This window comes from Toxorhynchites rutilus, chromosome 2 (genome assembly GCF_029784135.1).
Source record: "Toxorhynchites rutilus septentrionalis strain SRP chromosome 2, ASM2978413v1, whole genome shotgun sequence".
NCBI classification, from domain to species: Eukaryota; Metazoa; Arthropoda; class Insecta; order Diptera; family Culicidae; genus Toxorhynchites; species Toxorhynchites rutilus.
Genome location: NC_073745.1, coordinates 215,442,966 through 215,468,431, shown reverse-complemented (window position 1 = coordinate 215,468,431; position 25,466 = coordinate 215,442,966). Strand labels below are relative to the sequence as shown.

General features: G+C 38.2%; 1 protein-coding gene across 1 annotated transcript in view; it reads right to left on the bottom strand.

The window, feature by feature from the left end:
* Nucleotides 1-987: 987 nt before the first annotated feature.
* Nucleotides 988-25,466, bottom strand: part of LOC129764582 (lachesin) — a 364,995-nt gene continuing 340,516 nt past the window's right edge. The window contains exons 9-12 of the mRNA XM_055763793.1: nucleotides 25,229-25,338; nucleotides 16,736-16,795; nucleotides 16,318-16,485; nucleotides 988-2,148 (exon numbers count right to left, since the gene is read on the bottom strand). Of these exons, the coding sequence (XP_055619768.1) occupies nucleotides 2,039-2,148; nucleotides 16,318-16,485; nucleotides 16,736-16,795; nucleotides 25,229-25,338 (448 nt within the window). The 3' untranslated portion in view covers nucleotides 988-2,038. The remainder of the gene's footprint in view (nucleotides 2,149-16,317; nucleotides 16,486-16,735; nucleotides 16,796-25,228; nucleotides 25,339-25,466) is intronic.

The following is a 25,466-nucleotide window of genomic DNA, read 5'->3' as shown; positions in this document are numbered from 1 at the left end:
ATGAACTACACGAGACAGTGCGCGAGTACCTCTTTTGGTAGTCTGCTCATATTATGTATAATTGACGAAATCAGTTAGGCGGAGTTCGATAAAGCAGATACTGGCAACTTCCAAATGTTATTTAGAATTGGTTCATGTATGATGATTGCATGAATTCTAGATTGAATATGAAAAAAAAAGAAGAAATATTCGACATTCGAGGACTCAAGATAAAAAAAGTCTTGTTGAAAACACTGGAAACATACACCGGTTTGGAAAGTCCTTAGTTTTCATGCAATTCCGTGGGATACGGAAACAATTCAGTATTGATTTCTCACCGTGTCTTTCTCATTAGACATCAAATAACCACCGACTCATTGATAATCAACTTGTTTTTCGCCCCTCTCTTCATTGCAGACTTCCCAGTCCCCATTCAGTCCAATTCATGGAGACATTCAGTCGTTTATTTGTTTCCGGACGTATAATGAGCAAGACGTTTTCCAGGAAAAAAGGTATTCATATTTGTCATGTAAATCCATCCGAAGGATATGACCATTTTTACGGTAATTCCATCAACATTATGATGACTATGCGAAATCTGCCGCGAAATCGAATTGAAGCTATCGAACCACGGAGAGGGGGGAAAGGAAAGATGGCTTTGAAATAAAAATCGATTTCTCTCAAACATTCCGATATGAATACTTATTAGAATTTTTTTTTCGTTTCGCTGTCAGTATGCAGGGATGATGGGTTTAGCTTTGAGCGTTGCTCTTGAAATGGACAGAAAGAAAATCGAGAGCAAACGAAAATGATTCCAAGCGGAATGGTGGGTTGTGTGACGGAAAACGAAACGTTGCAATACTGTAAAGCTTTTTCGATTATTGGTTTTTTGATTGCATTTAATCCTGGCGGATGATAGCGTTTCTGCAGGAAGATTTCCCGGGCATATGAGCCCGGAGTTGTTTTCGGAGGGGCCTGTGATGAAAGTAGTATCCAAAAAGCGACAGATTATTCAAATCAAATATTTTCTTACATTTTATTTGCTCCTTTTTCGTAATATTCATTCATGTTTCAAGTTAACAAAAATATCTCCTTAATAGTACACTCAATCGAACCGCGTTCCTTCTCGTCTGCATTCGTGTCGATATGCATCACTTATCGATATGATCTTCGTTAGTTTTGTGTGATATTTATGCTGGCTCAAACGGTATATTCACGATAAAAGATTTCTAAAATAATACCATCGTTAGCTATTCCGTTTCGCAGTTTGCCAAACACGGTGACATTCCCATTCTTTCGTGCCTTCCACCTCTGGTCATCACAAACGAACTTTGGCTTTCTTAGTTTCCTCTGATCTTTACAAATTGGCGCCTAAACACGACTGAATTAGCGGGGGGCAATATTATATGTACATTGTTGGGGGCGTTCGAAGCGCGATCTGTTAACATTCCTATTATGCATTTGCGTCTAAATACCTATTAGTTACATCTAATTAACAACTGGTTTGATTCGTTCGGTTTTGCCTAATTTATGATACATTCTGTAATCGGCCTATTTTTATGATGCTGTAAATATATATAGATTTCTGTTTTTTTTTCAATGATTTTCTCGCAACAAAAAGCGCCTTTACTAAATTCAAGTAGCATCAATTCACGAATGACTCTGGTCAGTTCAACATCCTATTAGTTTTTTTTCGTTCGTTATATTCGTTTTTTTTTGTTGGGGATGCACTAAAATACTTTAACCCTAATCTAAGAGCTTGGTTTTTTGAGTTGGTTTGGTTCTGTGAGAATACTGGGATATCGTTGGCAATTCGTGTTACTGAGTTTGTTTTTTCCATAATTTGACTAGAGTATCACTTGTTTAGCCTCGATCAAAGATCTGTGTGTACAATTTACAAATTTACGATATGTCGGTTTGAAAACAAGAGGGGCGGTTTGGAACAATTATCTAGTGATATAAGAGAAGGGAGGGCTCACAGGATGTCTTGTGTTCTCGCTCGATTCAACGCGCTGATATTTTACATTTGTGGGCTCAATAACGGAGCCTAATCTATTGTTTACAGAAACAACTGGTTGGCGATGCAGTAGGAGTAGGTGAGCGATGAGGATATGCTAACAATTTTGATCAGCGTGTAGTAGACTGCAGACTTACATCGGAGGGTGCCGGCTGTGAAATATATGTGAAAAAGAAAAAAAAGTTCATTTAATGTTCAATTATAACTAATTTTTATTTCGAGGTATTTGTTAGGTTTTCGAAAAATCGTTTAGTACATTATTGCACAAATTTATGTTGAAAATACTTTTAAGAAGGATATAACAGAAACTAGAAACTTCTCTTCATAAAATCTAGCAACTAGCAAAGCAATTTGTTCAATATGAATGAAAACATTTTGGAGCAACCTGCTTAAGACTTTGAAATGTATTTTTGATCAAGTATTTACAAATGTTTCATTGATGAAATTTATTCACTTTGTAGTGCTTTGTTACTCTCACAGCAGGTAGATACTTCCAAAAATCCTGTGGAAATATGTTTTGAATTATTTTAATGGAAATCTCCCTACAAGCAATATATAAAGGAGTATTTTTTAAAGACACAAATTTGAAATAAAACACTTATACATGATTCAATTGTTAGTGAATTTCAAATTCAATCGTGATTTTGATATTATTTCTTTCTGGTTCAGAGGAAGTCAAATCGGGAAGTGTAATTGCGATCTTATTCTGTAGCAACGGAGGCGGTTTATTAGTAATAACGTGACAATTGTTTTCTACCAAGGGGTTAATCGTCTGCAGCTTGAAGGCGTAGAAAACTTCACTGAGCTCCACAAGAAATATTCCAACAGTGTTGAACAGTCAGTCTATTCAGGATGACTAAATATGAAACAGGTGACATTAGCATCTGAAAATCGCGCTTATAACGAAAAGTGTTGCCAACTAAAAGTAAAGCTTGTCTCTATATATTTCTTGTTATTTTGTTCTGTATTATCTTGACCCATCAATTTCAGCTTTGTTTTATTTTATTATTTAACATACCCTAACGTTTCTAGTCAGCTAGAAAGGTATGTTATCTAGATCATCGCATTAATCTTGGTTGAATGTTTATAATTATTGTTATTTTCTGAAAAACTGAAAGATAATTTATTTTTAATCAGCAGAGCTAGAATGAAAATCGCAAATGAAGGGACGGAGTTTACCTTGCAAATATTTCGTTCGCTTAGCTTTTTTGCTCTGCACTGAACATGCTTTGTGCGTATTCTGAGAATGCATTCTTAGTGTGAACGCACACAGCTTATTGCCCTCGCTTTGTATTCTTTCTTCACTTTGATATGATGATGCATGAAGGTGAGTTGCGGTTGATTTCTTTATGGTATTGGTATAAGGTACACCGGTGCAAGATGAAACGATTTTTTCGAGGTTCAATTTGAAAGTTATCTTTAAAAATCACTAAATCACTAAATTGAAATCTGTTTGCAGCATATACAAGGTATAACAGATGAGTTTCGATAAAAATATGGATTCATACTGGATGTTTTGAGAAATATCAATTTTGGAAATGTATAGATCCCATATGCATTGTCTCAACTTGTCCGTAGAGCGGGGTAAGTTGAAACGAACGAATGGGTAAGTTGTGACGAACGCGTGCCGATGAATGGGCAATCTTTTTGACGTAGGACTACGTCTTTCATGTCTATACCGGGGTGTAAAATCAAAGTTTCGAAAACGAAAGCGTTACGCCGAAGACCGAGATTTTGAGCGTTAATAGCTCCTAAACAACTGAACGAAATGGTATGATAAACACTTCATTCGAAAGATAAAATGTCTACGAGTTATATACTTGTTACTTCCGTGATCCGAAAACATGTTTCAATAGCCTTGAAATTGCTTTCAAAACAGGCTATTGAAATCACCAATCGGTATATAAGCGAGCGCCGCTCGGAAATCCACTCAGTAAAAATTGAACAGCGATTGAGGTACCACCGCAGGAATGAATGGAAGATTCCCTAACACATACTTCAAAACCATGGAGCCTGGGGAAATCGGCATGGCAAAATAGATACAAGCAGCGAGTACTTTTGTACTCGTTTACGTTTATGCAAATCGGAATGTGTTTTCTCAACATAGTTTCCGAAACCAATAAGTTGGGAAAATCGGCATTCCAGATCTCGGCAGTACTTTTTATACCCCCATGCATTTTTACTCTCCGGAATGCGTTTTGCTAACACGGTCTACAAAAGCGGATACAAATGCAACGCTTTGGCTCGGTTATTCAAGACTGCATGCCCCTTCATGTCGCCAGCTCACTGAACTTCTACGCATACCGTTTGATGATTAGACAAAATGTTTATAACTATTTGCTGCGATAACCACTATCATAATGCATGAATTGACCTAAATTGGGATTTGTTTGCAATTGAGCTGTTTCATTCATTCACTAGTTAAATCAATAATTTAATCAATAGCTCTGCGCAGTGGCGATATCTTACCCAATGAGGAACATTCGAAGTGCGATTATTGCTAATTGAAAAAACACAAATGATTACTAAGCCAACGGCAGTTCTACGTCAACCTTGCGGTTATATCATAGGTATAACCCATCCATAGTTTTTTACGCGTTTCTCTCGAAATGGCGCGGTTTTTTAGCTGTCACCATATGTATATAGAGGATCGTGGCAGGGGCCAGCGGATTTGGCTTGAAATTGCTCTATAATCAAGGATTTTTTACTACGTCTTTCAGTAAGGATGCCAAATCAAAAAACAGGTCACGATCCTTTGAAATAGTTTTAACGTCAATGATTATTTTTGCTGCGAACGGAATTTGAAAATCTGTATATCAATCGGACTAGAAATTCCCTAAGATTTGTATTGATATGTACTCTATATTTTTGGGGACGAATGGATTGAAATATTCAAAGTAGAATAAACCAACAAACAGATTTTGTTCGTAACATCGAATCCAAGATGAAACTCAATTAAAAAGGTTCAATATTTACTCCAAGAAGGCCAGTTAATTGGCTTTAATTTGGTATGTTGATCATCTTAATCGGTCAAGTAATGAAAGAAATAAGAAAAATCATTTTTGGAAAAAAGCAAAAAAAAATTTTTTTTGGGCCTCCCTAAAATGGTCACCCTAATAAAAAATTAATAAACAAAACTACCTATTTTTACGAAAATCTCAGAACAACTTTACTATTTGAAATTCGATATTCGGTTTTTGTGTAATGATTAGAAAAAATCGCTTGACAGTTGCCGAGGGGTGAGGCATAGTGAGAACGTTACAAACAAGACCTGGAAGCGCCGAAAATGCGAGTCTAGTCCAAACTTCAGGGATTTAACGTTGCCGCAGACTTGAGCGCCGGATCATCAAAGTCAAATCTTTTTTTCATTTGCTTAATCATATCCACGGAAAAACTGCGATAAATATCCTTAAAAATGATCTGCCTTTCGCTGTTCATTATTCTGATAGTTTCTTCTGCTGCTATTCCAACCTAAAAATTCTTGCCGCTGAAAAGCTTCTTCAAATTTAAAAGTATTGACCATTTTTAACGAAAAAATCTGTACCATTCCAGATAAATCTGTTCGTGTGGCAACACTGGTTATGACCCCTCGGTCGGTTCATCTCACAGAAAGTTCGTCCGACAGCGAGAAACGTCAAATCACAGAAAAAATTGAACAATACAAACTAATAATATAAATTTCATTGAATAAAAGTATTTGAGGTGATGTTACGAGGTGATTACTACATGCAATCTGAAAGTAATAGTATATTTTACTGAAATTTAATTCTGAACTGAATACGCTACGTTAGGTATACTAAGTTGGTAAATAACACGCTTTTTTGTTAATTTTTATAAATTTTAATTAATCGTAGTAGTTTATAAAGCTAACTATTTGATGCAAATTTGCAAATATTGCATTAAACTAAACGCTAATTTAAATACTGAACTTTTGTGAAAAGTTAGAGTTATTCAAAATAAAAAATGTAAAACTAAATTCACCCAACAAAGAAATCCCTCCCACGAGTATACAGAAGCCTTCCCATTCGGGCGAAATTCCAAATAAACCCACATACACCGCGTGGCGTAGATTATAGTTGAAGAAAATAATCAATTCAATTCAATTATTCCTTTTGTGAACTTAGAGGAAACTAGCTGACCCGGCAAACTTCGTCCTGCCAAAAATTTGTGTTTTGTTATTAATACCTTCAAACATCCACGTTTTCTTACTATGAGCAAGTTCATGGGTCCAATCGCAGAACTGTTCATTGATTGATCTTCTAATTGACCCTGTTGAATTTATCTATTACTATAAAATTCCTAGTATTTCTAACAAAACTGTTTCATTTCTATGGCAGACCTCCCCCCTCCCCTCTTCAGAAAGGTAGGAGGAGTGTTGAACCACCTTAGAAATGTTTCTTGCTCCCTAAAATCTCCACATGCCAAATGTGGTTCAGTTTGCTTGATTAGTTCTTGAATTATGCACAAATGTATGCTTCATTTGTATGGCAGCCCCCCCTTATAAAGGGTGGTGGAGAGTCTAACCACCATAGAAACATTTATTGCACCCTTAAACCTTCAGATGCCTAATTTGGTTTCATTTGCTTGAATAATTCTCGAGTAATGCAGAAATTTGTGTTTCACTTGTATGGCAGCCCAACAGACTCCCCCCCTTATAGAGGGGGGCGGAGAGTCTTAGCACCACAGAATCATTTATTGCACCCTAAAACCTCCATATGCCAAATTTCGTTTCATTTGCTTGAATAATGATCGAGTAATGCAGAAATTTATGTTCCATTTGTATGGCAGCCCACCCCTTAGAGAGGGGGGAGAGGTCTCAAAAGGTCTCATCACGAAAACCTTCCCCGGCTCCAAAAACCCCTACATACCAATTTTCATGTTGATCAGTTCAGTAGTTTCCGAGTCCATAAGAATCAGACAGACAGACAGACAAATCCATTTTTATATATAAAGATTATAAATACATCTTTCTACGTTATTCAAACACTTGGACTTTTCCTTATCCCTGCCATCGTTGACCTCACGCCTACAATGTTTATTTTTCATGGCTTTCGAGGTGTGTAACACAGCTTCATATACGATTTTCGGGAAACGTAGATCCTTTTACATAACATATCTAAATTTCAGGAAGGTAATGAAAAAAGACGGGTGGGTAATGTCGGGGACATAACCGGAGTGACGTAGGACTATACAAAGGAGACAGCTTTTGCGTAATATATGTTTTAAATATATTGTTTTATTTTCTTCTCCTACGTGAATACCTACCTATATACCTGAAAAATGGATTAGTTTACTGTTTACTCTTTATGAACATGTTGGGGGTTCTGAAAAGAACCATTGGTGTTGTGTTTTTGCGTTTTTTTACAAACTTTCTCAATTTTTTCTCACTATCTTATAGTCGATTCTTGATATTTCTTCTTAAGGCTTTGTACTTATTAAATGTTCAACGTCGGGCATCTTTTTGCGTATGCACATATCGTACAATCAAAATGATGGCTGTGATAGGGAATGCATAGGTGGTCATCAGATCATTCACTATCATATATTTCAGTATTGAGCACATTACCGTACCTTAAACTGTGGTTTCGGAGACGAATGAATTGTAATAGAATGAAACAATGTAAATAAAAATGAAAAAGAACTGAGGTTTTGGTGACGAACTCTACGATCTGAAATAGACGAGCTATAAGCGTTCTGAAAAGCCAACAGTAAATACAGGGATGGATGACCTTCGGATTAAAGTCCTTTAAAATAAGAACAGAGCAGCAGGAAATACATAGCTCATCATGTTGCTCCTTAGTTATGTTTCTATACAATGCAGATGTAACGTAAGTCAACTTTCAACATCAGTTATCAACCAAAGAAAGCAGTTCTTGCTACCGAGAAAATTCGTTAATGCCATCCTGCATACAATGTGTTGTAATTTGAAGCCACTTTTAATTCGGAAACCATACATGGTTTTGTGAAAACTGAATGATCAATTTAAAAAAAACCCAACCACCAATAAGTTCAAGAACAAGCATAAACAAAATAAATCAGTTCATATTATATGTCAGATTATGTCACTTTAGAATGCATTCGTATTGTGAATAACTTTTAATAACTCTTCTTTGAAAGGTTTAATGGCCCTGAAAAGCGCCGTGTTTTACGGTGGCTGGTTTTGCCACCAAAGCAGTATGAACAAACTTTTTCCTTCTTCTACTTGCTGCCGTTTTGCGATTGCGTTTGCCACTCGCTGAAACTAGTTGATGCCACCGAACCGAATGTGCTCTGTTCTGTAGGCTGGTTTTCTTATTTTCGTGAGCAGCTTTGCAAGCCAACTCGAGCACTTCGGCGGCCGAAACTCTATAACCGCTGTTAGGTATACTGGTGCTCCGGCACCAATCCGTTCGGCCTAGTTACCCTTGCGGAGCAATCAGTGAATGCGACCAACAGGGAACTGCAAACCTGCACGGTTCGAGTAAGACTTTGCCATTCCCTTAACTTGTCCTCCTTTGTTACGTCCACACGTCCACGTTGCTGCTTGTTTTCTTTTTATGATGTGATGCGATGCGATGTTAAACGATGCCGTACAACCACACTGGTTTACGGTTTGAAAGAAAATGAGATATTTTTTTGGGGCTCGCGCGTTTTGTACTCTAGCGGTACACGCTCACAGGCTAGAGACAAATCGGCAAACTCAACCAAAGGGGCGAGTCCAACAAGACGAACGAATAAGCGTTAAAAGGCAGCGATGGCAAAAAATATTTTCATTACGATTTGTTTGCTCGTTGGATTCACATGCAGTTGTTTCTAACAAACACGAAGGCACCGAAGACTAGTGGAATAGTGGAAAAGCCGCCAAAAAGTTGGGCACGGCGCAGAAAAATATCTCGGAAAACGACAAGAAGGAAGAGAAGGAATCATATGCTATCTGCATCATAAAGTGCTGAAGCAGGTTCATCCTGACGCCGGTTTCTCATCGAAGGCGATGAGCGTCATGAGCTTCGTCAATGCATCTTTGAGTGTATCGTAGCGGAAGCCTCGCGTCTGACCCACAAAATCATCTTTAATCTAAAGAGTTTATTGTTTTGTTATCACTCGATATCCCCATCTTGTCCGGCTAAACCTTCCTGTTTAGCGATTGCGTTTGCCACTCGCCACAGCTTTCACAGTTGGAAAATTTCTTCCCATCCAGCTTGAGACATGTTGTACAGTAAATTAGATTTAATGCGACGTGCCGAAACACTACTCAGTGTCGCATTGGAGGCGATTCTAACTCGTAATTAAACATTTGCGATGATAGTATGTATACAAAAATGTCCAACTAGATATGTCGCATTACAGGTCCGTCCAATTAGCTAAATATCGAACTAAATGTAAATTACTGTACTTTCAATGAAAATTGAATAATCGGGAAAGTCCCCAACCATCAATAAGCTCAGAACAACTGCCTGTTGTTGTCTTGATGTCCACCGAACCGAATGTGGTATGTTCTGAATGCGGGTTTTCTTATCGTCGCGAGCAGCTTTGCCAGCTAACTCGATCACTTCGGCGGCCGAAACTATATAACGCCGACTAGGTGGACTGGTGCATTGGTACTAACGCGCTCGGCCTAGCTACCCTTGCGGAGCAATTGGCGATTACACCTACGGGGAACTGAAGACCAACACGGTTCGAGCGGGATTTTGCCTTTCCCTTCACTTTTCCTCCTTTGCCATGTCCAGACATGGCTGCTAGTGTTGGTTTGTTGATGTGATGTGATGCGAAACGACGTGGTGTACGGTTTGGATGAGAATGATCGTTACGGCAGCGGAGCGGGGATTTTTAAGCTGGCTGGCTCGAGAATTACGCATGTGTGAGACTGCGACCAATGCTTCGTTCATTTTTTTCTTTTTCCTTTCCAATCGTGCTTCATTGTATTTCGCTGTTGCTCTGGTTGCCCGTTTTGGTCGGTACGATTTGAGGAGCACAAAATGGACCAATCAAAAATGGGCACATAGTGCATTTGGACAATGCTTGATATTTCACAATTATTCAATTATTTATCTCAAGAAAAATGAAATGTTATTCGTTATGATAGATGCGTAGATATATTTCCTATCAATAGATGCAAACACCTTTGCGATCTATTGAGAAATGCTCAAGTTATAAGCGTTCCAAATCTTGCATTTTTTACTACTTGTTCAGTGCCTAGATTTTCATTTCCCCCCCCCCCCCATATCTTCCGGTTAGACGTAGTCCTACTTAAAAAAATTGAATGTTGTTTCGTTTGAAAAACCCATGCGTCTCCATTGCTAGCGGCGATTCAAGAGTTAATGGAGACTCATGGTGTTTAATGGAACTATTTAACATTTTTAAAATACAGTAGAACCTCGATTATCCGCGGAAAAGTTTGGCTAGCTCACCGTGAATAGTGAATATCGCGGATAACGCAATAAAGGACTAAAAATGAGTTCCAAACACGAAAAAATGTATTTCAGTGTGAAAACTATGTTTCATCAATACATAAATCATTAAACTGTTCATCTACAAGGTCGTGTACACAAGTGGTCAGATAAAGTGAAATCCATGACCAAAACAAAAGTGCATGAACCTATCACTTACCGACAAATTCCGAAAAGGAATATAGCTTTACTATGGATCTTTCTGTGCGCGAATAAACCGCTCGCGGATAATCGAAGTTCCACTGTATGCAATGAAACATATCATTTCACTTCAAAAAAGAATAAATAGGAGAAGTGTGTAATACGCACCACCTAAGCGAGAATGGATTTATCTTGACCATGCTCTTAAAATTGAGGGTAACAACTACGTCAGTACGTAAATTAGTTAACCCTCAGTTATCTGTAATCGTTCTGTATTTTAGATACTGAAAAAAAAGTGCTACGAATTTTATTTTGTAAGGCGCCCAATTTCTAAATTTCCAATCATACGGTGTTAAATGGCCCAGCAGAAGTATAATATGCCCATGAGTTGTTTCTCTCAGAGACTATAAAGCTCAGAGAAGAAACCGTTCTTCCGGTGAGCTTGTTCTCCCAGTATTTGTGCATTAATTCTCCAGTCCGCGCTCTCGCTCTCCTAAATTCTCTGAGCGCATTGTATAGATGCCAGATGTGAAGACATGTTTTCGTTTTGAAGACATTTAATCTTGTTAAAACATACTGAAGTCATTTCAAAGCATGTGAAAATAATTGTTTGTGTGATTTATCGAACATTATTTAGAAATATCGTGATGGTTTGCTCATTGTTGTTCATTATGATTACATTTGGAGACATTTATTCGCATCCTTCACATACTCGTGAGAATGTTTACGACCGAAAGCGAGTAAATTGTCCCGATCAGGGTATGCCATACTGCCCGATGGTAAGCTGATGCGGAAAATATCAAATTAAGAAGGAAATGAATCCTTTCTTACCATTTTCTTCATCTGAGATATTCACTGGGAACTCGACTCAATGAATATGACCCACAGTTATCGCCTATGAATCGGTTTCAAACAACAAAAACCTTATAGAAATGATGTAGAAAATTATATCGAAAATTGCATCCAAAGAAAATTATTTTTCTTATTTTTTTAAAGCATGTTACAAATGTAAAAATTGCATGGTAGGATTCTATCATTGGCTAGCATGATTGCCTATATCCATTGTATTTCTATTCTTGCTGGTTTACGAGAAAATCGGGCGGGTCAAAATGCCCGGCAGGCGCGTTTTAGACACATCTCCTCTACTTTTTTCATTGAAATGTTGCAAACCCATGTATTCGCTTTCACGCTTTCAGTTTAAGCGTTTTCTAGATTAAGCGGGGACCCCTGCCTGGAAGGTAGAAAAATAATGAACTTTCGTGTTTTTTTTCGAATTAAGAAAAAAAGTGAAGTGTTCGGGTATTTTTGTTATTGTTTAAGATATATTTGAAGATGTATTTTCCATTTTGTTGAGTGCACGAACAATGATTATTACACTGTTGACAGATGGATGCGTAGATGCTGTCTGAAAGACCTTGCTGGTGGTGTCGGTTCTGAAGCAACGACGTGTTGCAGGACGAATTACAATGAACATTTTAAAACTTTAGGACGATACCTAAAATGTTATAGGGGTTTTTCGAAAATTCGAAAAATTGCCAAAATGGCGGCCGTTTTGGTTAAAAATGTGTTGTTTTTCATGAAAAATCGCTGTTTAGAAGCTCATAAAAAATCGAAAAAATGAGATATCAAAAAACGGCTATGTAACACTTTAGATCATTCATTTTTACATGCTGATAAAAAAAATCAGCCAAATCGGTTGAGTACATCCTGAGATTTCGATACCACCAGCTGAAAAAAACATGGTTTAGAGAAAAACGCATTAAAAATTCGTACATCAATACTACATCCCTTGAGGATACTTCATGCTTTTGGCTGTAACATTTCAATGAAATCAAATATCGAAAAATACTTTTAGGACAACGTTTCTGAGGGCATAAGCTTCCAAAAAGTGCAAGAAACATAAATTCGATTTTTTCGAACTTCCAGACCCTAAACCTTCCAATAAATAAATGCTATTCATGAAATTCACAGGCAACCCTGTTTATGTGCGAAGGAGTGGGGCCGCACAGGAAAAAAATCGCATCAACCTTCATCAGACGGCGCCAGTGGTTGTGTGGTTAGCGTAACAGCCTCATAATCCGATCGGTCTGGGTTCAATCCTAGCTGGCGTCTTTGAGATTTTCTGAGGCGAAAAATCTCTGGTTACGTCTTCCTTCGGACGGGAAGTGAAAGAAGTTGGCCCGGCTCATGAGTTGTTGAGTCTGATAGGTACGAACAGGTGGAGTCGTCTCCGTGATGTCGGTGATTGGCACTGAAAGTGGCGGAAATAGGCCGACAAAAAATAAGCGAAGATAAAAAAAATCTTCACCAGTAGCTTCAAAAACTAGTGTTTGGTACGCAATTTGAAAGAAAATATTTTTTTATGCGGTGGACAGCGAGCGCATAAAAAGTTTCCTTAAGTAAATAACCCAAATTCTATTGATTCCATTCGTTGTCAACGTTCGATCTTGTTTTGTTTTCCTTCTATACGTTGATACATGTGGTCCTTTTGGTGATTTTTTAAAGAAAATCGCACATAAAAAAGCGCACAAAAACAGGCTTCACTGTATGTGTGCCAGATCCCTACTGTTATCATAATTTTTGTCTTTCAAATGACAAAGAAGGCTTACTTCTCATTTATTGTTGTTTTTAGCCTGATGAGCCTTTGCAGTGAAGTGCAATACGAAATTATGAATTTTCTATTTCTTGTAACATTTTCTGTGTTCTGTGTTATGTGTTCGTGATGGATGAGGCGAAAAAGGAGCAAGTATCCAATAAAGCCATCCTTATCGTTATTCCTATCCAATCTATTCCCCACACATCATGAATGCAATGTATGGTGCATGACGCGAATACAAACATCATATCCCGAACTTATCCCGACAAACAGCAAGAACAAAAGGAAAAAAACGAATCAAGTGAAATTCATCCTTTAACCGTGTAAAATCGCGAGAAAAGACCAGACCAGTGCCTATATTGTTTTTTGTTTGTTCGTTAAAGTATTCCAAAGTGTGTTGATTTTCCATACAAGTTTAATCCAAATGGTCTTTCTCAAGACCAATGTACCATATTAACGGGTGAGTCATAAGAAGCGGGACTAAATGAAAACAGGTGTGGTAAAAATGATATTTTTTTCAAATTTCTTCATCCTTATGATGCATTTTTACAAAAGTAACACTTTTCGGCAAACAATACTTCGTGTAGCCACCTCTCGCGCTTCGAAAAACGTGTTCTCGGAAAAACTCTGTTTCGCGACTTTCATCGTAAACAAACGGAAACAAACTTAGCACGAACAATGCTCGCAAAGAGGAGAAAACAATCGCACGTAACAGTTTGTCTCTCTCTGGTGCGTGGCTTGGAGTTAGTCCCGCTACTTATGACTCACCAGTCTGGCAGTCTTCCTACAGTTTCGATTTGCGGCTATGGATATGCGGGATATGGACATTTCCAGACTATCTGACCTCTATGAAAATTATACAAGTAGAGATGGATAAATTTCACTGCGAAACATTGTTGTAAATCCTTGAAGTCTGAATGTAGAATGTAACACTGATTATTTGAAAGATAAAGTGAACATTATTGGTTTAATATTCAATTCCATAGATCAAACTGTGTCAGGTACCAGAGACATAAATTTCAAAATATCAGCATTATACATTCCACGCCCTATAAGCCCGGTGTGCTCGCAGATGAAACTATTACAGCCGCTTTCCCAGCGATCCTGGCGGAAATCCTTTTTTCTTTCCCATCAGGCGGCTGCTGCACAGTCAGCAGATTTTTTTTTGCGCATGCTGTGCTTCTTAGCGCTACCGTTGTCTGTGTTGGAACAAAAAAGAAATGCCATGAGAAACCGGTGAATTAATTTTAACTCTCGCACAGCTTTCCGTGACAGAGACGCTTAATGCTCGGCTCTAGAGCTGCTCCAGATCTGGTTTTCCATGAATGCGAAAGAGTTGGCCAGTTCGCAGAAGCAAAAGCGAAAAAACCTCAGCTCAGGCTGATTCTGGCTCTGGCTGTCATCAGCGTTAATATTCAAATCCAGTTAATTTAAATTTCCACATTCCGAATGCGATGTCACCTTTAGCCAGGGGGGTGGGAGTGAACTTGGGAGTTTGGTGTAAGAATGTGTCTCTAAAATATCAGAGACAAAAACACTTTCACTTCTTCTCCGGGCAAATTACAGCGTTGAATTTTAAGCACCCCAAATGTCCTCTCGAAAATTGCTTGCCACTCAAAACAATGTTTCCGAGATATCTTTACATTTTTTTTGCACCGTCGCGCTTACAACTGCACTTCGGTTTTTCTTGTGCAACATTTGTGGTAGTAGGTCTGCTACTACGTTCAGCGTTTTCAGCTTAAAATTTGGTATACTGCAGGTATTTGAAGATAAGCACATCTTTTGACGTTGGACTATGTCTTTCATTAAGGTGGCCCCCTTCAGAAAACAGATCACATCACAATCAGATCAGATCACAATCAGAAAACAGATCACGTTTTTATGAAATAAAGTTAACGTTAATAACTATTTTTGCTGTGAACGGATTTTAACGGATTTGTATACCAATCGAATCGGAAATTTTCTAAGATTTGTTTGATATGATATACATTACAATCCCATAGTCTGTATATGGTTTAAATTGATGGAAATTGGAAGTATTTCCAACTCCACATACACTTGTTCTATACATTTGTGTGCTTTCCCGAACGGAGCTGTCAATAGCGGGAAACTTATGCAGCCACTAGAATAGAAACAACGAAGGGGGATAGCGAAAAGAGAATATTTGCGAAGTAAACTCCACTCTTGCATAGTAAGTAAGCTGTCGCCAGCGTATGAGTATTGCATCTCCTCTGAGGAAAGTTTAGAGGCGAATGAATGGCAAAGTTTAAAGCATCGTAAAAACAAAGAAGAAGAAGAAGAAGAAGAAGAAGAAGAAGAAGAAGAAGAAGAAGAAGAAGAAGAGGTAAATTCTCAGAATCTTTCTGTGCCCGAAACAACAAAGGTCGAATACAAAGGAAGAGTGCAAATGATTATAGGTCGCTTCTAGCCATCAGTGTTTGGCTTAGTGTGTGTTACTTTCTTTCTTTGCGCGAAACTTAGAACTTGTTCATTTCCACACCTTCGATACTTTTAGTGCCATTCGTATTAGCTCTTGTGCGCATCGGTGTTGACGGTTTTGACCGAGAGTCGCGAATCAATTTTTCATAGACGGTCATTCTCGCGATGTTTCATTTTTGTCGCTGCAACTGTGTGTATCTCGTTGAATACTCAATGCAAATGGTGCTCTCGTTAAATACTCAGTGCAGTGCGTGCATTGATAGAAAGAAAGAAATTGCTACATATGACCAATTAGTGTATTGTTCAGGCAAAGGCAAGAAAGAATCGTTGCTTCTCAAAATGATTCTACAAAACCACGCAAGCCATTAAACCATTTTTTTTTGTTAATTATGAAATTTTGACGTATTCGCAAATAATATCCGAAATGATAAACCAACAAATTTAAAAAAAAAACAGATTGCGTAGTCCTACGTCCTAAGCGGTCGTGTCTCGGATACAACCCCTCGAATTTTTGAGAAAAATAAGACGGTGAATGGGAATGATCATTCGCCGAAGACTGTGATCAAATACAATCAGAATAAACAGTAACCAATAATGTAAAATATGTGCCAATGAAATATCAAGACAGAAATAAATGAAAGTAACGGAAAGAATGCATTTCAGCTGTTCGAAAGGAAGAAAAAAACGAGAGACGTGAGAGATGCTTCTGCGGCACTTACCGTGCGAGTAGCCGAAATCCTTCGGTGGCATATCGGTGTAGAAGCTTGCCAAACCCTTGCGTTCGAACGGGATACCATTAGAGGAGCGCTGCGCGTAGCTGTCGTCGTTCTTAATTGGAAACAGCACCTCGGGTGGGACGACCTTAATGGTTTCGTTTCGCGGTGGCACTGCGGATTCGATGGTCCCCAAGATCAGAGCGCGCGTAGATGAGAAGAGCGTGGCGGTTTGATTAAATGGGAGGGAGAAAAAATAAGAGGAGAAATGTAATCGTTGGAATTAATATTAATTAAGTGAAATTGAGACACAAAGAAGCACCGAGCAATGGTGGAAACGATGGATTTGATAAGGTTTTTATTTCAAACAAAGAAACAGACGCTAGCTACGGATGGAACGATGTCATTTGAATAATCCACTTACCTTCCTTTGGTTCCATTACGTGTGTTATTTGTTTTGATGGCGTCGAAGGTAGAGGAATTTCTGGGATTTAGCAGCGTCCGGGGGAGGAAAAAATATGCAAAAGTTGCAATCGAGTTGATTAAGAAATTGTTATCTTAATTATCCTCGTGGTGGCTATAATACCCATTGGTGCTCTACAACCGAACGGATTAGGTGGAATGTGACGCACATTTGGGGGGAAATTGACCCTGACTAAGCTATGTAATGTATTCAGAATATGCATTAATATATATTGAGCTCGATTGTCTCAACAAGAATTGAGTATTATGGGATTTAGGTCACATAATATTTTTTGTATAATCAAAATTCTTTACAACATTCAAACATTTACATTGAAACAACAAACCTTTCAAACAAAAAGTGTATAACATTTGTGTTTGAACCAATAAATTGGCCATCTATTTTTTGGACATAATTGTATACAACTGATGGCCATGAGGCCGTGTAAAATTGTCTTCCAGGGCCAAACGTTGTTGATTTACCCGTGAAGACGAGTGGCTTCATTTAAATCCACGAAAAGTAGTTTAGAGGTGTCAAATGACATGATTTAGGTGGCTAATCACCCCATTGTCGTTGTACCATTTATTACTCTCAAGGGGATCAGATGGACCTCCCTCTAAACCTCGATCCCTGGTCTGATCCTCGGGGATCGTTGAGGTTGGGCTCTCAAGGCCTCTTTTTTGGTGGCTAGCTCGAGCTTGAGGCCTGTAGTTCTTATGGTCGGCTTTCCTCGTGATCGAGGTGATTTAGCGTGTCAAAGGCTCGGATTATCACCAATATAAAACAGGTAAATATATCTTTCTTTCCGTTTATTGTTACCTAATTACAATGGCTGTTGTGGGAGTGTGTAGAGTGTGGTGATGGCCGGCCGGCTGCTGCTGCTGCTGATGCACGTGGTGGCGGGATCTCGATGTCCTGGCGGTTAAGCTCTTCTCGGGTTGACGGTGGCAAGATCGCCGAAGCTTCGCTGCGGACCAGTTTTAGCAAACTTGGTTTCCGGCATTCGGCGTTCTAAGCGAGGAATCTTACGCGTGTGGTTCACTGGAGCTTTCCAGTGGATAAAATTACGGGTCCTATCAAACAGGAAAATATGAGGCTACTGGCTATGCTGCTTGTTACCTGGTTTAGTTATTTCCTGGGTCTTTTTATAATCATACGTGATTCAAATAATCCTGAGACACACTATTGTTCTAGAGTACTCTTTTATACAAAGTGGCATATAACAATACACTTTTCAATTTAATGCTTCTAGCACTGAACTCAACCAGGAAATGGAAGAATTTTACAATTCTTCCTACCAAGTAACTTATTATAATTTCCATCCTCTTTTCTGACAGCTTTTAATTTCCTCTTCAACCATCTATATTCTCTTTTCGATGTTCTTTTCGTGGATCAGGGACTGCAGCTTTCAGAAGGTAAGTGTGTGTGTTGTGTTGTACTAAATGTTTTCCTACTATACATGTATATATATTTGTTTTTCAGAGCGTTATTCTTATGATTCTTCATATAAACTAGAGCCTAGGTAACGAAACAGTAACACATTGTATTCCATATTGTAATGGCAGCTTCGTAGATCTGGCCAAAACGTAACAGGATCATTATCGAGCTTAATGCGGGTAATGAGGCACTCCTTTCTCTAGCGGTCAGCATTCGATTTTTTTCCAAATCAAAATCCAAGAAATGATATCAATCTTGATCACACGAATGACCTTCAACCGTAGTCAACCGACGCTTGGGTTGCAAAATGAGTACTTTTAATCACTCACACCACAGTACTTTTAAGATAATCCCGAATCCTCAGGACCAGTGGCAGCTATCACCAAAATGAAACGCCCCATTTCTAAATGATCTGAGTTTTCACCCTTTGCGGTCGTATTAAATTCGGGCATGGGTGTCGTTTTGGTCGGAATTATTTTTCCATGGAAAAGCAGTGATACATGCAACATTTTTTTCTTATTTTGTTGTGAACGATATATATGCATTAACACTACAATGTATTTTAATGTAACGTTTTATATAAAAAATATATTTTATAATTCGTCTTCGTGTGAAATTTTTCGAAATAGTAAATCATATGAAGTATAATCAATACATAATTATACTTTTATTATCCGTTGGATATGAGACATTTTTGCCATTAATGCAATAAATGTGTAATTAATGCCAGCAATGTGTATCCGAAACGATCAAGACTTTTCATTTTTAACGAACAAAGATTTTTTAACATGAGATTATTCAGATGACATAAGACACTCATGCAAACAATGAATCTGCTCTTTAAAAACAACTACTTCAACATAATTTAAACCAATAGTTACTCAAATAATGATTTCTGCGTATCCAAAATGATCAGAACTTTCCATTTCAGATGATCAAAGATTTTATCGCTTGAGACACTTATGCGATTATTCAAATAACATGAGACATTTGTGCAAACAATAGTTCTGATACTTATGAACAATCTTTTGCATTACAACAAAGTGTTACAATGGCTAAATTCTGCTGTTATGATTTTTGTCCCACATTCCTATGCATTCAACGCACTGTGCGTTGGCTTATGGGGGTGACTACTTTGTTTGATACTGGGTAACGTTACCTATTACTCATAGGAACACCGTATTGATTCGTGAACAGGTTCACTATACACCAAGCTTCGTTTAGGAATAGTATAAACTGATACTTGGCAAACGACCACAAAGAGTTAACAGTGCTTCCCCCTTCAATCACTTGACAGTCTTACATGAGAATGTTTCCGTCTAAGTCTCTGCACATATCAGCTTGCAGTACGAAGGCTTTAAGGCTTATCATTTCTTCGAATCGATGCCGTTAGACCTAGTACCGTCAAAGCGGTACCACTTATGACCGATCACATGTTCCTCCAGTCATTCTCAAGAGTGACTGCGGCAAGTCACTCAAGATAATTCTAACCAATCGACTGTTAGCCAATCTACGAAGGCTTGATCAAATCCAAAACTGATGCTTGATCATGATCTGTATGTCTTTTATGTAGACTATCGCTACTACAATCGTGGATGCGTCGTTCCTTTAGACATTCCTGTTATCTTCGCGAATAACGAATAACATTACTGAGGGCACCGGAATATGATGTTCTTCTGATTGGAGAATGTAGCCAGCACTGAATTTGGTAGTCACTCACGCCTCTGCATATGTTGTAGGCAAACGTCTCTCGTTCAATCCTTAGTCCCATTTTGTAGAGTACACGTTGATCTTACGTAGGCAGCCGTAACGTACCATTCTCAAAGAGTGCCGACTACTGGTTCGATGTTGCAAAATTATTCGCTTTTTGATTCCCGGAGATCGCGGAAAGGCATGTAATCTACAAAAATGTGCGTTAATGAGTGTAGATCGTATCCACGGGTGGATCAAGTTTTATGATTCCAGTGATGTTACTACGCTGGATAAGTCAGATAGCAGCCAGATTGGGCTGTCCGACGGGTAAACTGCGGCGATAAACCATGCTGCTACTTCTGCTAAAAAAACATTGCACATGTCCAGGTGCATCAGGTTCCATTAATCCAATCCGAACTCTCCTTATAGTTTGAAAGCCGTTCGCCGTTAGAGAAGTTAGAAGAAGAAGAAGAAGAAGAAGAAGAAGAAGAAGAATAAAAAAATAATCCACCGGTGTCAGGCTGCGTTAGTTTTCACCGCTTCACGCCTCACTTACACTACTATTGGTACACTGACCTCAACCAGAGATGCCAACACCTGTCGCAAGATTCCACTGGAATGGGCCGTATGGGCAAGGAAAAAAAATCCAGAAAAAATTCAACTTTTGAGGACGGTACCGTGGGGGGGATGACCGGGTCGAACAACCAGAATTGAAAAGTAGGAAGGCACTTGAGAAGAAATTATTAAACCGAACGGTTGACTTTAAAGGATAAAAAAGGAATCCCGCGCATGAAAAGCAGATTGTACGATCACGTGTCGAACGTAAGTGCTCACGAAAAAAAGAAATTCAAAGTTTACGGGGAAATTTCTGAGAAAGAGATCAACGGAAATGATGTCTAACCGGAAACAGCTATCGCTGCAACCCTGCTTTAAGGTAAGTGTAGGCCAAGGAAGTGGGGGTTAGGCAACGTAGCTAAACTTGAATTTCTCCCCTTAGTTTCTGCAGGTTGCGCTGCCCATTTGCAAAACAATAGCTGAACCGGACGAATAACGAAGAGTATCATTTGTACAATCATATTTCCTCATACAATTTCCTGTATTAGTAGTAAACGATGCGTATGCAGGGAAAACTTCATTGAAACCCGAAGCTTTTCAGGTCCTTTGTGCACTCTAAGTGGAGTAGAATTTCCCGTAAACATATTTATGTTAAACCATTTGGCTAGCACTGCACTCGCGAAATGTAATCTCTTCGTTGCACACTTCAATTACCGCTCGTCTTCCGAAATGTAAATTGCTGTCACCGTCAGAGACACTCTTACCAACGTATTGAATCCGGACAACTTTTGAGTTACCAGCGAGGTTGTGGAAACTGCGATCCGTAAATTGAGGTACTCTCCGGATCCCGGGGCTTTTTTTGTGCGCTGGAAAATGCGTCTTCCCTATCTACAAGTTTTTCCTACTCTCTATCGGACTAGAGTACGTTTTCTTCGCTATTGAAACAATTAGTAATGTTCTCAGTGCATAAGGAAGGAGAAACCGGAACATAGAATGTTACAGATGAATCACATCACTTTGTGCTTGTTGGAAAGTTTTCGAAGAGCTCTGTTTTTCTAATGCAAAAGCAACCTTTCCTCGAATCTGTCTCAAAAAGGTCACTAGCAATCAATTTGATCGAAATCCTTTCTTTGTTTCTGGGCAGTATGGAGAATGGCACTAAGGGACCTTATGGATACTTTCGACCCTGTTGATCACAAAATTCTGCTAGGATGGCTAAACAAATTCGGAATTTTCTTCAGACTTATTATCTGGTTTAACTCGTATTTAACCGATCGTCAGATATGCGTCGAAATTGGGCTTGTACAGTCTGTGACATTATCCAATCTTTCGGGAGTGCCTCAAAGAAGAATGGTGCTCAAGAAATATGATGTCGCTCTCGAAGTGTAGTGTATCATTTTGTTCCGTCGGAAGCTAGAGCCTATTATGCTTGAATACTCTGGTCATGCTTTGTCTCGAGGGACCCTCATCCGTGATCTTAAAGTGTATTCAGTATCTTGATCTGTCAAGAGTCCACCAAGGATTTGTTCACGTGTGGATTTTTCATTCCTTCCGAAATGTCGCGTATCAAAAAGGCGACTAAAGTTCAAATCTTGGACACATGGATGCGAGAGAAGAGTATTAGAATGAATAAAGTGGCAAAACGTTTCGGTATTCATCCGGTAAGTGTGAGAAGAAAATCAGGACCTCCCAACCCCGATCTGGACCGGAAAGTAATCAACCTCATCAATACGTAATTTGGCGAAAAAATCTGGAACGGCGGTCGGAATGAGGTAGCGGGTCAAAAAGTGGAACAGTCTGAAGACATACAAGAAGCAAAAAAATATCAAAACAAAGTGCTGAGAAAAACTCATGGGCGAAAACCGGCGAAGTCCGGAGGCTGCATCATCGAATTTCTCAGAAATTCAATGCGTGCATTCCGATGGATGATGAGACTTACGTTAAAGAGGACTTAAGAATTCTTCAGGGACCACGTTTTCACACCAGAGTCCTTAGCGAGGTTGTGAATGACCATGAGAAGTTCAGGTGAATAAAAATGGGTAGAAAGTGCTTGTGTGGCAGGCATGTGGATTTAAGTCGTCAAGTTTCTACACAAAAAAAAAAATGCCGATAAGTACTAATCTGAGTGTTTGCAGAAAAGGTTGCCTCCACTATATAAGAAGCATAGCACCCCACCAGTGTTGCCAAACGTACAGATTTATCTTGAAAGGTACAGGTTTTTTTTCGTAATTTTTGGTACAGATTCTGTACGGTACAGAGTAAAAATTTTCGTTAAAAAGTACAGATTGGTACAGTTTTTATCCGCGTTTGAAATTTCTTATATTCGAACAAAGCAACGATTTTTTGTACAGATTTTTGGACGAAAAAAATACAGATGAAATTTTTTACCCCTCTGGTACAGATTCAAATGTGGCAACACTGCACCCCACCACTATTCTGGTCGGATTTGGCATAGGCCCACTATGCCAAAATCTCTCAAAAGTGGTTTAAGGATAGTGATATAGATTTTGTTGAGAAAGACATCAATTCGTCAAACTGCCCCTAGTTTCGTACGATCGAGAGATACTAGGCTATTGTCAAGCGAATTTTCTTTAAAGCGGATGGTTAGATCAATAATACCATGGAGAAATTCAAGAAAAACTGGAATGCTGCGTCCAGGAAAGCTAATTGATCCACCGCACAAAACCTAATGCAAGGCGGTTTCAATAATCATTTTTTACTTGTATTTCTTCACATACTGTAAGAAGAAGGATTATAAAATATTGCCGAACGGTTTCCATGTTTGATTGATCAATAAAAATTAATTTTAAGATTAAAAATGTGTTCATAGCTTATATTCGATACATTCGATACGCGATATGTTTCATTATATCCCCGGAACAAGGTTCGTGGTCATAGATTCAAGATCCCAATACTTCATGATTTTTCAAAATTACCTTATTTGCGATGGATTCAAGCCTATATGAACTCATTGACGTAACCCGGATAATTTCCGGATGACCTGAAGATCAATCGAGATAGAAGAAAGGCACGACTACACCTTCAGATGGATTAAATCAGGTTTTGTATTTTCTAGCCCTAGGATTATAATCTAAATCAGTGGATTTCTATACATTCTCGTGCATATTACACTAAACAAATAATGGAAAAATAGATTGATCATTTAAAAAAAAAGAATTAAAACCTATGCTTTGAAATTTTTCGCTAACAATTTTCCAAACTAACGTTCAAGGAAACCTTTCAACAAAATGTTTCATAACGTTTTGTGACCTTAGCACTAATACTGGTTTAAAAAAATACTAGGTATAAATTGATCAAACAATTTTGTAAATATTCACATTATTATAAAAAATCATGATCAATTTGCCCCCGATTTACGGTACTAGAAACTTCTTGCATCTCGAAGGACGCAGTTCGAATTATGCGCTGCTTAATCCTGTCCGTTTTATGTCAATTCTTTTCAACGCAAATTTAGACCCGATTGATTTTAACATCGACTTGGATTTATTTTACTGACTTATTCAGCTTATTCGTAGATGATAACTTTTGTTTTGTTTTATCTTGTGTGCCTATTATTCTTGATTTAGTAGTGCTTTTTAGAACAGCAAAATCATTGAGACCAAGTGTGAGTCAGAAGGTTTCTAGAAACAGAATGAACTAATTGGTAAATTAATCGAAAATTTCCCAAAAGAACATATTATATTTTTGCTACGATTTCAGGTGTTGATGGGCCTTTTTGGATGTCATTCAAATTCACCCATTCATCTTTTTACTGTTTTAATTGGAGGTCTAAACGACGATACACATTGAATAACTTAGTATTTTGATTAAAATAGCGGTACAGGTCGGACTCGATTGTATATAGGCTCGATTATAGACTGACTCGATTACATATGATTCGATTATATACAGTGGAAAAAAAAATTCTCAAATATGACTTATTTAAATCTAAAATGAAATATTTCAACGTTAAAGTGAAGGTTAATTGATATTTATGAGTACAGTGGAGTGAAAATCGTGATTTTGGTAGATTTAAGTTGAACATTCACCAGGATATGTTGAAAATGATATTGCTGCGAGGTCAAAAAAAATTGAAGCTGGGTTGGATAGAAGAACGAATTGTAGAGCGGTTAGAGAGCTTCAATTTGGTTGATAGAAACGTTCAAGTTTATTATGAATTTTTTGGATAAAATCAGGAATAACACCTCGAACACTACTAACTTTAAGTTTTTCGCTTCTAAAATGTAGCTACTAACATGGGATCTTTACAAGTATATCCTGTATGTAATTTTCTCATCTTTCAAATGAAAGCAACAGAATTGTTCAGCGTAATTTTTGAATTAGAGCCAATTTAAAGCAAACAGATCCCGAAACAGAAAAGAAGTTCAATAACTCTGTCATTGTTGAAATTCGAACATGTGCGTAGAATGATTCTTTCATCAAATATGATCCTCTATCACCTTCTGGAAAAATTCGGATTTTTTATATGAGAAAGGTATTTTATAATTTTAAGGGGATGAATCAAATTTTTTTTCTTTAATATTCAAAAAACGAAAAAAATATACATAAAAATCATATACAGGATTTGATGTACGGAGATTTATATATGTATCGGAGACTGTACATGATCGAATCCGCCCAGTATATCCATTTCTAGTCTAAACTCATGCTCATGACCTTGAAGAGATATGATGAGAGCACAAGATATAACCTGTCCACCAGTATATCATCAGAGAAACACAGTATGCACACAATCCCACTTACACTTACCGTATACTCGTATCGATCCTTCGGTTTCCCCCAAGGAGTTTTTCGATATACATCGATAATTCCCAAAGTCTCCGAGCGATAAATTTTTAATGGTCAGCTTCATGTGTGCTCTGGAATGATGGCGAAAAAGCGCGCGGAGAGAAACATGAAAAGTGTGAACGTTAAGTGGATTGATACATTAGCTAAATTGGTGCTACATTTGAGATATTACTGCTGCTGCTGCTGCTGTGTGCTGATT